This window comes from Convolutriloba macropyga, chromosome 7 (genome assembly GCF_964194025.1).
Source record: "Convolutriloba macropyga chromosome 7, txConMacr16.3, whole genome shotgun sequence".
Lineage (NCBI taxonomy): Eukaryota > Metazoa > Xenacoelomorpha > Acoela > Convolutidae > Convolutriloba > Convolutriloba macropyga.
The window spans coordinates 70037688-70050910 of NC_134474.1; the positions used below are offsets into that span (position 1 = coordinate 70037688).

At 34.2% G+C, this 13223-nt stretch overlaps 2 protein-coding genes across 11 annotated transcripts in view; one reads left to right on the plus strand and one right to left on the minus strand.

Annotated features, from left to right (window-relative positions):
* LOC142343285 (solute carrier organic anion transporter family member 4C1-like) overlaps nt 1–913 on the plus strand; it is a 34029-nt gene extending 33116 nt beyond the window's left edge. For all 6 annotated transcript variants that reach the window (XM_075395080.1, XM_075395085.1, XM_075395083.1 and 3 more), the window contains exon 12: nt 83–913. In XM_075395080.1, the coding sequence (XP_075251195.1) occupies nt 83–470 (388 nt within the window). In that variant the 3' untranslated portion in view covers nt 471–913. The remainder of the gene's footprint in view (nt 1–82) is intronic.
* Nucleotides 914–6640: 5727 nt separating this feature from the next.
* Nucleotides 6641–13223, minus strand: part of LOC142343286 (ral GTPase-activating protein subunit alpha-1-like) — an 80903-nt gene continuing 74320 nt past the window's right edge. For 3 of the 5 annotated variants that reach the window (XM_075395093.1, XM_075395090.1, XM_075395088.1), the window contains 3 exons: nt 9463–9720; nt 9045–9245; nt 6642–7821 (listed from right to left, as the gene is read on the minus strand). In XM_075395093.1, coding sequence (XP_075251208.1) covers nt 7654–7821; nt 9045–9245; nt 9463–9720 — 627 coding nt within the window. In that variant the 3' untranslated portion in view covers nt 6642–7653. Of the gene's footprint in view, nt 7822–9044; nt 9246–9462; nt 9721–13223 lie in introns of all 5 variants that reach the window. The other 2 variants (XM_075395089.1, XM_075395087.1) reach the window with 1 other exon arrangement.

Consider the following 13223-nt stretch of genomic DNA (forward strand, 5'->3'; position numbering starts at 1 on the left):
GTCTATAGCAAATGTTCTTTCGTTCTTCGTTAAGGTTCCAACACTTTCTCCCATATTAGTACATTAATCTGTGGTATTTCAGATTTTACGAGAAGGAACACCAGGGACCGGGTAAGAAGGGATACATTGCACCCCCAGAGGAACACGTCATCACAGTTGTGCAATTCAACGAACCCAATTCAAAAGTGGGAAAAGAACCCACAAACAACAACAACTCACTATCATTCGCACTTCCCACTTCAACTATTAATACAACCACCACTACCACTACTATCAATGAAAGAGACATCACACTCCCTGATTCTGATGATCTATCTTTAAATATTATGACACAACCTTCAAAAGAGGCGCCATTGGTCGAAAACGTAGCCAATCAGAACTCATCATCTGGCATGAAAACCGATTGTATCAATCCAACTTTGCTGAGCAATAGTGAACATTACGAAAATGAGAGATGTACTTCAGCTTGAGAAGCAAAAAAGAAAAAACTGCATGACCAAAGAAGAATATTTAGTAACGTAATATTAGTTAGATTGACTTAAAAGACTGTCGCTGTTTTATTGATGATCAATTTTCATCGTAAACGTTCTTCCGCTTACCACAATTCTTGTCCAAAATTACAAACAACCAAAACATACAAATAATGATGATGTAATTATGGTCGGCTGGCCTGACTGAAGTATGACAAAGACAAAACGAATATGTCTATCTCTATCGAAACTCATCTCTATATTTTGTCATGTCCATATGTTATGTGTACCATCCCTAGCAATAACTTACTAATTAAGCGCAAATATTACTACTGTTACACTACTTATAATAATATTAAATAAAAATATCACCACTCACTATGCTTTAGTATCCGTTCCTATTACGCACATTTTGTTCAGCAAATTCAATTTGATCTCTTAAATCTTTTTTTCACATCATTGCTATTCTGTTAGAACTAAAAGATTACACACCTAGCCCAAAAAAATTTAGATCAAAACAAGGAGGATCGTTAATGTGCGTTCGCACATGATGTTCCGACCCTCGCTCATCTACATTTTTGACATAACTCAACCAAATGAAGAGATAATCAAAAACAGATCTTTTGAGCTTAAAAAAACCGTTCCACAAACTACTAAATGAATAACAATGCCATGCTTCATTACAGCGCTGAAGAGATCTCACACCATTAATAAGATCAGGGGAGAAAACAATAAACAACAAAATGAGCAAAAAGACAACATTTTTACGGCAAAAATTCAGCATCTAAACGTAAAAGCACCTGGTAACAACATCAAAATGCAATCAGAAAAAACCTTAACTTCACAAATTTTTGTTTGGTTACTAAAAAACATATGGGATTGGGATTTTATATTAATGAGACTAGGTAACACGTTGACAAAAAGAGGCAATAATGAGGCGAAATTCAAAAATCAACCAATATTTTCTAAACAAAATATTTACAAACGTCTTAAAAACCATTAGCTTTTAACGAAATAATTCTTGATAAATGAACTATGAACCAAAAATTCATCACAAAACCAATAGAATTTGTCTTTGGTTAGACTATGTCACAGAAACGTACTAAAGATGAAGAAAATTTGAAAAACTTACAAACAATTTCCGAAAACACAGATTATTTAAGCCATTAAAATCTTTCGCTGTTATCTGAATATTTTTTTTCAAATGTTAACTAAACTATTTCAGTTAAAACTATACTGAAAGATTAAGTCTGTTCACTTGGGCCTGATTTGAAAATCATTGGGATCTGTTATTAAGCGAATGTGCTTGAAGAGAAACGGAACACTAAAATTAACCACTAAAATTGAACAAAAACTTTTACGAAAACGCATATTGTTCAACAAACAAAATATCGTTTACGACGTAATATGAATAATAGCCACTATAATATTCGAACTACAGGGAAGTGGATGGGGCCTCTCAATGATGAGAATTAGATACAAGTTGACAAATATAACAACAAAAACTAAAAAGTTCGACAAAAAATGTCAGAAACTTAAAGGCTATTGGCTAAAAACTTACTGCATTGAGTAACTCCATTCGTTCAACACTCAAGCAAGAGGCTTATGAGACCTCTTAGCTCTTTACATAAAGAAAAAAAAAACAGGCAAAAACAGAAAAATTGAAAAGAGAACAAAGTGTCGAAGCCATTAAAAAAACGAATTATTATTTAAAAAATTTTTTACTTTCAAATATTTTTTTAACAAAAATGGAATTCTTCTTTGTAACAATATGACTTCAAAAAACCATCAAAAATGAACAAATATTAAAACCACGGAATTTTGGAGAATACCCGCAGAATCAAAGCCTTATTAAATTCAATAGCTTTCAACGGAAATCTCTAAAAGAGAAGATTCAATCAGTTATGCTTCGATGAAGAGGCAATGATCTGTGTCACTCTTAAATCATCAATAAATCATCACAATAAGTGATTTGACCATGCAAACGACAAAAACTACATGGACAAACCAAAAAATAAGTAGAAAAGTGCAAGAAGACAGTGTCGAAGCCATTAAAATCAAACTTTTTTCTCTGCAAACTATAACTACGATCTATTGAAAGTCTTCTCCACGCAAATCCGAACTGGCAATAACAGGATAATGTGATAAGATTTCAAAAGGATCTAAAATTATAAAAAAAAAACAATCAAAAATTTAAAAAAATTATGAAAAGTTGTGGCATCCAAGTCATCAAGGCAATATTTAGAAGATAAAACCGCTGATCAGATTAATTTTTGTTGTAACAGAAAGGAGAGGGGTCCTGTGAACAGTAAGACTGACTTAAAATTCACAGAAACAAGTTTGAGATCGGTTAATGTTCAAAAGATTTTTTTTTCGAAAAATTACGTTAAAGTCTTAACAGCCATTAGCTGTCCACCCAAATTACTACATAGGTTCGCTTACTGCTTTTTCGGAAGCCAACTACACTTTTATTCAACTAGTCTATTTCATAGGACAACAAAAATTTTATTAGAATCTCAAAGAAAATCAAAATTTCAATAAAAATCAAGAAAATTACGATTCCTTAAAAACGAACTTTATGTTGATTGGGCATCATTTGACTTTAAATGAGGTTTGTCATGATCAGAACCTGGATTTGAAAAGCGACTAGTCTCTAAGTGACTTGAAAAAATTCAAAAAGTATGAAAAGGTTAATAAAATATCAGCTCTCAAATAGAAATCGATTTTATTTTTTATAGTAAACTTCCCTATGAGACGAAAACTACCCTTTTTATGTCAAAATTGTCTGAACAAAAAGCTTATTTGAGTATATAGTTCCTCCTTACCCCCCCCCCCACACACACACACACACACACACACACACACACACACAAGTGTGGTCTGTGGTCGGAACGATAACAACAATTCTGACCAAAATGAACAACACTTTACTTTTGAAACTAAGTTTTGTTAGATTTTGATGCACTGCTCTCGGACGAAGTGTGAAGCAATTATTGTAAATAATTTGACTTTTTGACATCGGGAGTTTTGTCGACAATTGTGCATATAGCACAATCCTTTCTAGCCGTTTTTTGTCGATGTGGCTCATTTTTCGCTTTTTGTTAGTTTATTTAGCAAAATCTCTTGTGAACGAAAGCCACCCTAATATCTAACGTTCTCCAATTGGTAATACGGTGTTTTTGAGAGACCAGTAGTATATTTCAGAGGAAAAAATGACTCAATTTCTCAATTTTTCGTGTATTTGGCTTTTTTTCCCATAATTCGGTTTTTTGGGTTCGTTGAACAGACTTCTTGTAATCAGTGCATATGGTGACCTTCTTCAACAACCAGGCATTGCCTTTTTCAATTTTCAACGTGAAGTGCGTTTCTGTATAAAAATTTTACTTATGTAAGAACCATTTTCATGGAAAAGTATGCAAAAACTACATTTTAGTTTGATTTAATAGCATGAGCCTTTTTGTGCACTGCCAGAGCTTTAAAATTTGTTTTGATCGAAATCAAATTAATTTTGCATGCTGTATGTTTGAAATAAAACTTCAAGTTTGACAAAAAAGGCAACATTTTGACTTCAAATTAAGTTCCCATTGTTTTATCTCAGGAAGATAGTTTAATAATTTTACGGAACAACCATTATTGAAATCTATTTGCATTTTTTGCTTATTTCTTATTTCATTTTTCTCAAAATTTCGAGGACGCCTTTCTGTTTTTTTAAAATGTGTATGCAGACTTTCTAGTATTTGGCTGCAGTTTTTTCAGGCAATTATCTATGACATATTTTTTTCATTTCTCCAAAAGTTTCGATAGATATTTATCAATGGGTTTTGCAATCAAGATCTCACACAGATTGAGTTTTAAAAATTTAGTTCTGTTTGTCGTTTTGCTATGTTTTCTTAAAATTTTTGTAAATAATTCTTTTTGCGTGCTCCAACGCTTTCAATGCTGAAGATTTTCTTGGTTTAGTCAGTGTTTAATATTTTCTCAATTACTTTAACATTTATTGAGACGTAGAATGATGTCTTTCAGATGAAGAATAATGGTATTTTGGGAAGGACCGATGCTTCGAGTGGCTTGCGGATTTCTTCGGGAATAATTTTCATTGGAAGTACTAATTGTTCAAACTGAAAGTTAACCTAAAAGCGAAAGTGAAGGAAATTTTCTTGTGAACTATTTTTTTTCTGAGCGAGAGAAATTTATTGAACAGCGATCTGTTCACTGAATGATTTCGCGCCTCTAAAAAACTTTTTGAAAAAAATGGCGTATATAGATAACCTTTATATTCTTCTTTCGTCTATCTGGCTCAATTTTTTGCTCGTATTTTGTGTTTTTTTGCAGAAATTAATTTTGACCGATGCTTCATTAATTTGTAGTTTTCTGAATTTAACCCCAAGAAGTTTTTGATAGCCTCAAAAAACTCTTCAAGTACAAAAGGCCCATTTATAATTTTTTCAACAAAATTTTTTGGCTTTTTTAAGATCTTTGAGCGTATTTTTTAAATAAAAAATTAGTGTATGGCAACTCCTCTTCGAATCTTAAAAAAAGACAGTCCACCAAAACAATTCAATTTCTTTGAATTGTAATACAGCTGGCAGATTGCCAGAAAATAGCCACAATAGCTTTGTAGATCTGCAGTATCAAAAGATAGTAAAAGAAACAGAAAAATTCCTTTTTATTAAATACTGCGATGTTATATTTTTTATTAAGAATTTGTGTATCCTAATGCTACTTCTATCAGAAGCATCATACTAGTGCTCTCATAAAACCTTCAATTAAAGTGGCACACACTCAATGGACCTTATCTCTTTGAATTAAAGTGAAGGGATTTTAGAGTGAGGAAGTCATTTTTGAGAGTAAAGTCACGTACGTAGGACCAAAAACTTTTTCACCCGAATGAACAAAAAACACGCTCCAATAGGAGTGAAAGATGACGTCACGTACGCACTTCAATTGAAATTGCATTAACAAAAAGCAGATTTGAAGTGATTGTGACGTCCTATGGTCGTAACAAAAATCTTGACGACAAAACAAAAAAACATAGCGGAACAAGTCCTGAGGTACAGTTCAAAGAATTTTTAATGAGTACACAAAAAACTAGACCTAGAACGGATCATGAGTGAATTAGGAAAACAATTTCCGATCAATAAAATGTAAGAAAAAACAGAAAATCAATGTCAAAATGCCACATGTGAACAAAAAACCACTAGCGAGAAATGAAAATTTCGATCAGACAAAAAACTAGATCAAGAATGAACTATGGATTGATTGGCAAAACGCCTTTGAAAAATCAGATCCAAAAAATTGCAAAAACAGTAAAAATCAAAGTGAAATTGCTGCATGTGAACAAAAAACCACTACCGAGAAAGCGAACTTTTGTCCAAACACCGTCAACTCATTCTACTTTAAAATTAGAGCGAATAAATTAAACGCTGCAAAACCACTCGCTTTTTCGCTCCATTTCCTGTTTCAGCGTGACCAAAATCACTACTCCAATTTGACTTCAAAAATCATGAAAATGTGTGAACAGATCTTAAAAAAAACGTAGCCGAAAGAATTCCGGAAACGACTCGAAGTGCGAATCCATTTAAAAGCAATCCAACTACTCATCAGACACAAAACGTGCCCCCACTAATTTATGATTATCTTGAAAAAAACCATAAAACAAAAAGTAAAAACAATAAATATCAAATTTGTTAAAATCTGATTTAAAAAATCTGATCAATTTTTGTTATAAATTGAGATCCCGAAATAACTATCTCTGCCAAAAATTACTTCATCAAAACAATATGAAAACAACATACTTGAGACCAAATTATGAAAAAAAGCTCTATCAACTTGCACTAAAAAACTGGAAAAAGTTAGTAAATCTTTTAATATTACAAAAGTATATAAATCCAAAGAAAAATTCCTTTCAGCCAATAGGGTATCCAGATGCTCGCAAAACAATAGGGACATCATAATAGGCTAAGAAACTTGTCTAAGAACTTGTCTCGAAAAACTGCAAAAAATTAAGAAAAATAGTTCTAGTTTTTGCCATTTTTTGTCATATTTCTCAACAAACAATGATTCATATCCACAAAACTGTAACCAATTATTATCTAAATTTTGCTCAAGTAGGTCTTTTGAATACCCATTTGAGCTAGTAAACTAAAACAATCGTCAAAAACCGCCAAAATTAGCCCGAAAATACATGAAAAACCTCCGAACTAGCATAAAATTCATATGAATTTCCAGAAACATTCAAACCACTCCACTACCAAAACCAGCCTAAAACTAAAACAAAATCATAACCAAACCTCTGGACCATAAAAATGAAAACTGCTTTAAAATGCCGCACGTAAACAAAAATTTTCGCTCGCTTACAGATTTTTTCTTCGTTCAATTTCTCGCTCTCTAGAAAACAGCGATATGAACGAAAAACCACTCTCTTTTTGCTCCACTCTTCATTTTTTTCAGCAGGAAAATCACTCGAAATTTTTTCACATGTTTAAGAATTCACTCCAATAAAGTTGATTTTAAAAAAGGACTTCTCCAATACTCCTCTTCGATTCGTAAAAAAAGACAGCGCCCCAATACAATTCAAATTCCTTGTAAAAAAAACTAAGAGAAGGCCAATAATAGCCTCAGCTATCGCTTCACGGCTATTAAAAAAACATTAGGATTGCAATAATAGCCTGCTGAGAGGTGGGCGGCTACTAATTAGAATAGATTGCGACGCTTTTTTATTGGACAAGTTGTTAAAATCCTGTATTTTGTTTTGCGACAAATGTCTTCTCCGATCACAACACGACAAAGGTAAAATATTTGTCAAACAACTTCTTCAACAAAAGTGAAACAGACTACTGCTATTAACGTCATAGTCCCTTGCTACTCGTTGCTTTTAAATAACAGGACGCAGCAGCTTTCGGTGATGATTTATATCATAGAGCAAAGTTTCAGGTTTATTTAAGAACTCAAAACAATGTTGAAGCTGAATTATAAGAGACTCCGCTAGGTCAGCATATCCCTAACACGAACACTTGCTTTATAGCTCCGTAACGTTCAATGACGCAACGAAAGATACATTTGTCGTACTTAGAAAATTCTGAAGAACTTGCATAAATGACAGCATCTATCAATGACATGTGATCACAATGGTACGAATCACGATATGACACTGGTACAAATCAAAACTTAGACCAATTAGATTTTAAAATAACAGAGCAAAGAAAAGGTTTATGTATAAACTTACGATCCACTGGTCAATGACGACAGGTGATTTGTGTGCCACTTGTGATATGAGTTGAGTGAGGTCATCCCAGATGGACGTGCTAATCCTCACGAATAGATTTGACATCAGACAGTTCACAAGCAGAGTCTAAACATAAACAGTCAACGTCGGATTGACGACAGTCGGTGGGCAATTTAATTTAGAGGGTGTAGCTTAGAACTTTCTTATGGATGCAAAAAAACCCTGACCCCTCTTGAATTCCAACCCGCAACCTCAAGGATCGTAGTGTAACATCTTTCACGCTATGCTATAACGGCTTGGCTTTTCACTTGCTCATATTCTCTTTCGTTTTAGCATCAAACTTTATTTCGGAGTGAGAGCAATTGAGATCATGCAAAACTTAATATGTGAAGCGTGAAAAAGTCACTTGAAAGCAAAGAATGTTCTGGAACAAGTATAAAAACTGTCACGCAAAAAAAATTGCATAAAAAAGATCATTACAATAAAGTTCAAACTTCGTTCGAGAGCAATTAAACAAACAATTTGGATCATCTCCATTAATGTCACCTCAGGACGTTTTAGGGTTGCCATTTAAGTTACAGCCTAGAGGCGTTACTACCCGCATAGCCCATCAATTACCGCAATTAAAGCATCAGATGGAGTGTTATGAACTCAGACTTTGACTAGCCAACGATAATTTCGAGATTTTACAGCCACGGAGACAGCTCACAACTAAACTAAGGAGCAGATACGTGTTCAATTAGGGTTTCTAAAATCAATGTTGAATTATTGAGGTTGACTCCAAATGGCTTTTATCAACAGGTGGTTATATTTTAACGGGAGGTCAGGGAAAGCTGATTCGGTCTCGGGGTCCCTATTTGAACAATACAGGTTTATAGAGAAAAGCCGAGTACCATCAACGTAAAAGATCAGAAGATCTAAACTCATTTTGAATTCAGATTTATTCATGTCAGCAAAACAAAATGAGCTTCTGAGATTCATTTTTGCGCTAAAACTGCACCGCTTATAAAGAGCATTCTCTTTTGGTAAAAAGTATCGGGTCAAAAGGCACAAGCTACATTGCAAAATCGAAAACATTAACCGACTGATGTCGGAACAATTGCTCTTGAACGAAAGGCGATGCCATTTAATTCAGGGGCCGTAGCCTAGATCAATTTTTCTTTATGGCTGAAGGAACAGTTGACCACACCGGGCTTCGAACCATGGACTTCCCAATCCCTCACCAGAAGCACTGCCCACTCGAGAGCAATTAACAATCAAGCAAATTTAAACTGAGCGTGCAATTTGTGATTTTTGATATTTGAGTGAAACATGGTACGGGTTCGCCTATTCTTCAGAAGTGGACTCACATTGAGAAGGTTAGACAAGAACTGTTCGTTGACTTTGAGAAGATGCCTGTCATTCTGGAACAAGAATCTAGTTGCCTTTGACAGGGTGCTGATAGCGTGGTACCAGGTAGGCTCAGTCTCTATTAAAGGGTGGGTGAGGGTGTCTCGGCTTAAGGAGACCTTGCGGAACACCTGTACCACTTTGTTCCTCGTCTCGTTCAGCTAAAATATATAAACCGAATAAAGTCGGACAAATTTTTTATCGAAGGACTGGCGGGGCAAACAATTTAGAACAGGTCAAAGACTAGAAACTTTTATGGTGATTAAAATGAATGTGGAGGGGTTCGAACCCGCAACCTCTACTGTCTACGGTCACGCAACCTCTACTGTCTACGGGGGGGGGGGGGTCGATGAGACTGCAACCGACCGGCAGACTTACCGCTATATCCATTTTGGGCGACGTCCCTTTATGCTGAATGTAGAACACAACAGAAAGAGCCCTGAACAGATACCTCAGGTAGCTGTCCAGTCCCGCTCTCACCCCTCCTTGCGGTCCTCCAATAGAGGGTGAAAACGGAGCATAAGTTTGTGCGGAGGGGGAGGGGTCCATGACAACCACAGAGATACATCTGCCTGATTTGGAATGGGTGGCGGCTGCAGCAGCCACTGGTGAGGACTTCGATCCTTCATTGACACGCTAAGATAACAACCAATATTAGGAAATAGAGTATACCATTACTCCAAATAGACGGTTCGTTAATATGCGTTTTCTCATCTACAAACCACATCACCAAAAGAAAATTTTTCAGTAACGTTTTCATATTAAAACTGTCATTAAAACTAGTCAAGCTGGCATAAGAATTTCAAGAAATCAAATTCACGAAAAGACTTAGAACACATCTCTTCTCAATTATTCAACAAAAATTTTTACCGTCTGTCGGAATGTTAAGTATAACGAAAAAAAGCTCCAAATTGCGAAAAATTTCCAAATTTTCCAAAAAAGAATCAGTCTTTCCGTGGAATTTCCGTTCTGTATGACAAACAAAAAAATAGAATTTTTTAAAGCAAAAATACTTTTTATGTAAAAAAATGCGAAGTAAAAAACCTGAAACGTCCCAAAAAGAACATTAACTTGTCATTTCTAAATAAGTAACCTTCTGTTTCAAAACTGAAAGATCTGAACATTCATCTGATACAGTGCGAATTGATGAAATAAGTTCTTCAGTTGAACAACTAAAAACCGAAAAAAATGAACTTAGAACAATGGAAAGGTTTTTTTTCTAATACAGTTTATTTAGGATGCAGATAAAGTTGTAGAAAAGGATTGCAGAAAATATTTTTATTCTTCCTACCATATTCAAGAATAAAAATGCCTAAAATGTAAATTTAAATCAGAGTATTTAATTTAAAGAACTCTAGTAAACCTTCAAACAGCATCGTTGCAACAGAATTTGATTTGCATTCAATCATCTTCACATAACCATCAGGAAATAAATTTGATCTAACCCATAAAGTTTGAAAATGTGACCAGCTAGATATAGAAAGTTCTACTCAAAAATCTTTAGGTAAAATAAACGAGAACATAAATTCTAAAAAGTTACCTACAACTATATGACGAGGGATTTCACTAATGGATTCTGAAGATGCTTATTTTGAATAACATTGGCTATAAAAAGCATTATCCGAACTTTTAGTTGCAGAGGCATTAGAAGCTGACGGCAGAATTTACCTAACCTTAAGACAATTTCCATATATTTGTTTCTTTTTGTCTGACCCCACTTTTAGTGGGGAGAAGGAACTGTATGCTTACTGGTTCTTTTATTATTCAGTCAATTGTTTCCGATCGATATATTCATCGTATAGAGTTTTGAGTGGTATCACTCCAAACTTATTTCTTACGAGCCAAAAAAGGTTTAAATTGACAGCCATTTTGTTCACATTTATGGTCATTTTTGGTCAAATTTTGTTAAATTGGCTCAATTATGTTTCGTTATTAACATTTCGTTGATTTAGCAGCTGTCAAACGGTAAGCAGCTTATTATTGGTCTAATCGTGTGTTTTTTTAGAATTGAACTCATTTGGATTTAAATCTAGAGTTTTCGTTTTTAGAGAAACTTTTTTAAGTGCGGCCTTTTGACTGAAGATTTCGCTTCTTCTTATTACTTTTTGGCTAACTTTATAAACAAAACTCACGCGTTTTAATGGCGCATAGATACTATTCTCGGAATTAGTCTGTGAGCAACTAATGATCTGAGTTTGGCACTACGTTTCGGTTAACATTCTAAAATTTTGCAAATTAATCCCATTTTTCGCTATTCATGTTGTATTGTTAATGAGTCTCACAAACGGTAGAGCTTCACTGAAATTGTAACGAGGTCTAAATAGGATTTTCTGACAGCAGTTTATGGTATTGACAACATTAAAACATTTGTTTTCCCAAAAAAACTAGTTAAGTTTTGAAGACTCTGTTTTCAAAACTGAACTAGTTTTCAAAACAAGTTGAAACCAATTTCACGGCCATTGAAAAGTATGCAAAAACTTGTTATTAGATCCGAGAGGAGGTTTTCTGGTCCCTGAGGCTGGAAAAAATTAAAACAATGCCAAAAATTCTGGAAAAATTTCAAATAATTTGCAAGCTTTTCCAAAAAGCTGCTAAAACTTGTGAATATGTAAAATGCTGAAAACCGTTCCATTGCCATAAAAAACTATGCAGTAGATTTTTATAAAACCCTTAAGTACGTTTTATGGCAAGAAAACTCAAAAAATGAAAAAAAATTGCAAAAAAAATGGCAAAAACTAGTATCAATTTTCGTAATTATCTTCGCATTAACAATACATATAGCTGTTGAAATGGTCATAAAAAGTAATTATAACTTGCAAAGACCTTTACCAACTCTTATTCACAAACGTCAATTCAAGTGATCAAACAAAAATCTCGAAAATTGACAAAAAAAAACGTGGAAAACGTTTAAAAACAACTCAAAAACTCCTAAAAAGACCTTTTAACCTTGAATTAAAGCATTCCCATTAGCCGCACCATTCTAAGCACTTGAAGAACTACTAAAGCCGTCTTCATGACTCTAATGAAACTTATTGCTCTCTGGGACTCACTTGTTTATCACGTTTTGAAAGATCAAAGTCATGAAAAATGTGTGAAGACAAAAAAAAGAGAGAGCAACAATACAAACCAAATCTTGGATTGTAAAAAAGAGAGCGCCTGACTAACAGCCATTGAGAGGCTGACGGTGGCTATCAATAAAAATTAGCAAAGACGGCCGGTAGATTGCCTGAATAGCAGCGAAATAGACTGGCATGCCGTACCATAGAAACAGAAACGGATATACGTTGAAAAAGTTACTCATTTATTGCGCAGCTCAAAAAACTATTCAGCAATTTGAATAAGGCTTTTCAACGTCAATCCACAGAATTATTTTTAATAGGGAATTTAATTACACATATGAGTCCCTTTGAACTTAAGCTAACTAACTAAAATAAAACTTTTTATGTCTAAGAACCATTTTTCAAATAAAATGTTAACTTTTTCGTAAAGTAGTAAAAACAGAGAATTTACAACGGAACAGTAAACCAAAAGAAGCCAAAAAATAGTTGAAACTATGTGTGAGGCAAGTCAGGAGTCAAACGTAAAAATTGTGACTTATGTAAAACGAAAAACCATCAAAGGTAGAGCGATTTTTAAAAAAGGAGAGCGCCAGAATAAAAGACATTGATCGGCTAACGGCGGCTATTAATAAACCAAATAAATTCAGACATTTAAAAGCGGATATGTAGAAATTTTGAAAAAAAAACACGTCAAAAACTGGATGACGAAATGCATGATGTAATGAAGGGCCGCTACCATATACGTCAACAACAACAAGAAGCGTTCGTAGAAATATCCGAACAGAGTACTTGGAGAAACTTTGAGAGCGAATTTTGCTCTTGATATGCGTTATTAGGCGATCAAAACAAGCGACTTAAGAAGCCGCAAGAATTGTTCTCGAAAGAATATTGGAAACCCGAATCTTTTACAGCTAGCTTTATTAACTAAATTCACTAAGGTGACCTCAAAGGACGTCATCAGAGGTTATTATACACCACAACAACTAAAAAAAATTTTACTGAAAAAAAATTGATTTGTAGTAGTGAACTTCTGCTACTTGAATTCATTTGACTTTTAGCATTGAACTGCCGTTGCTGACA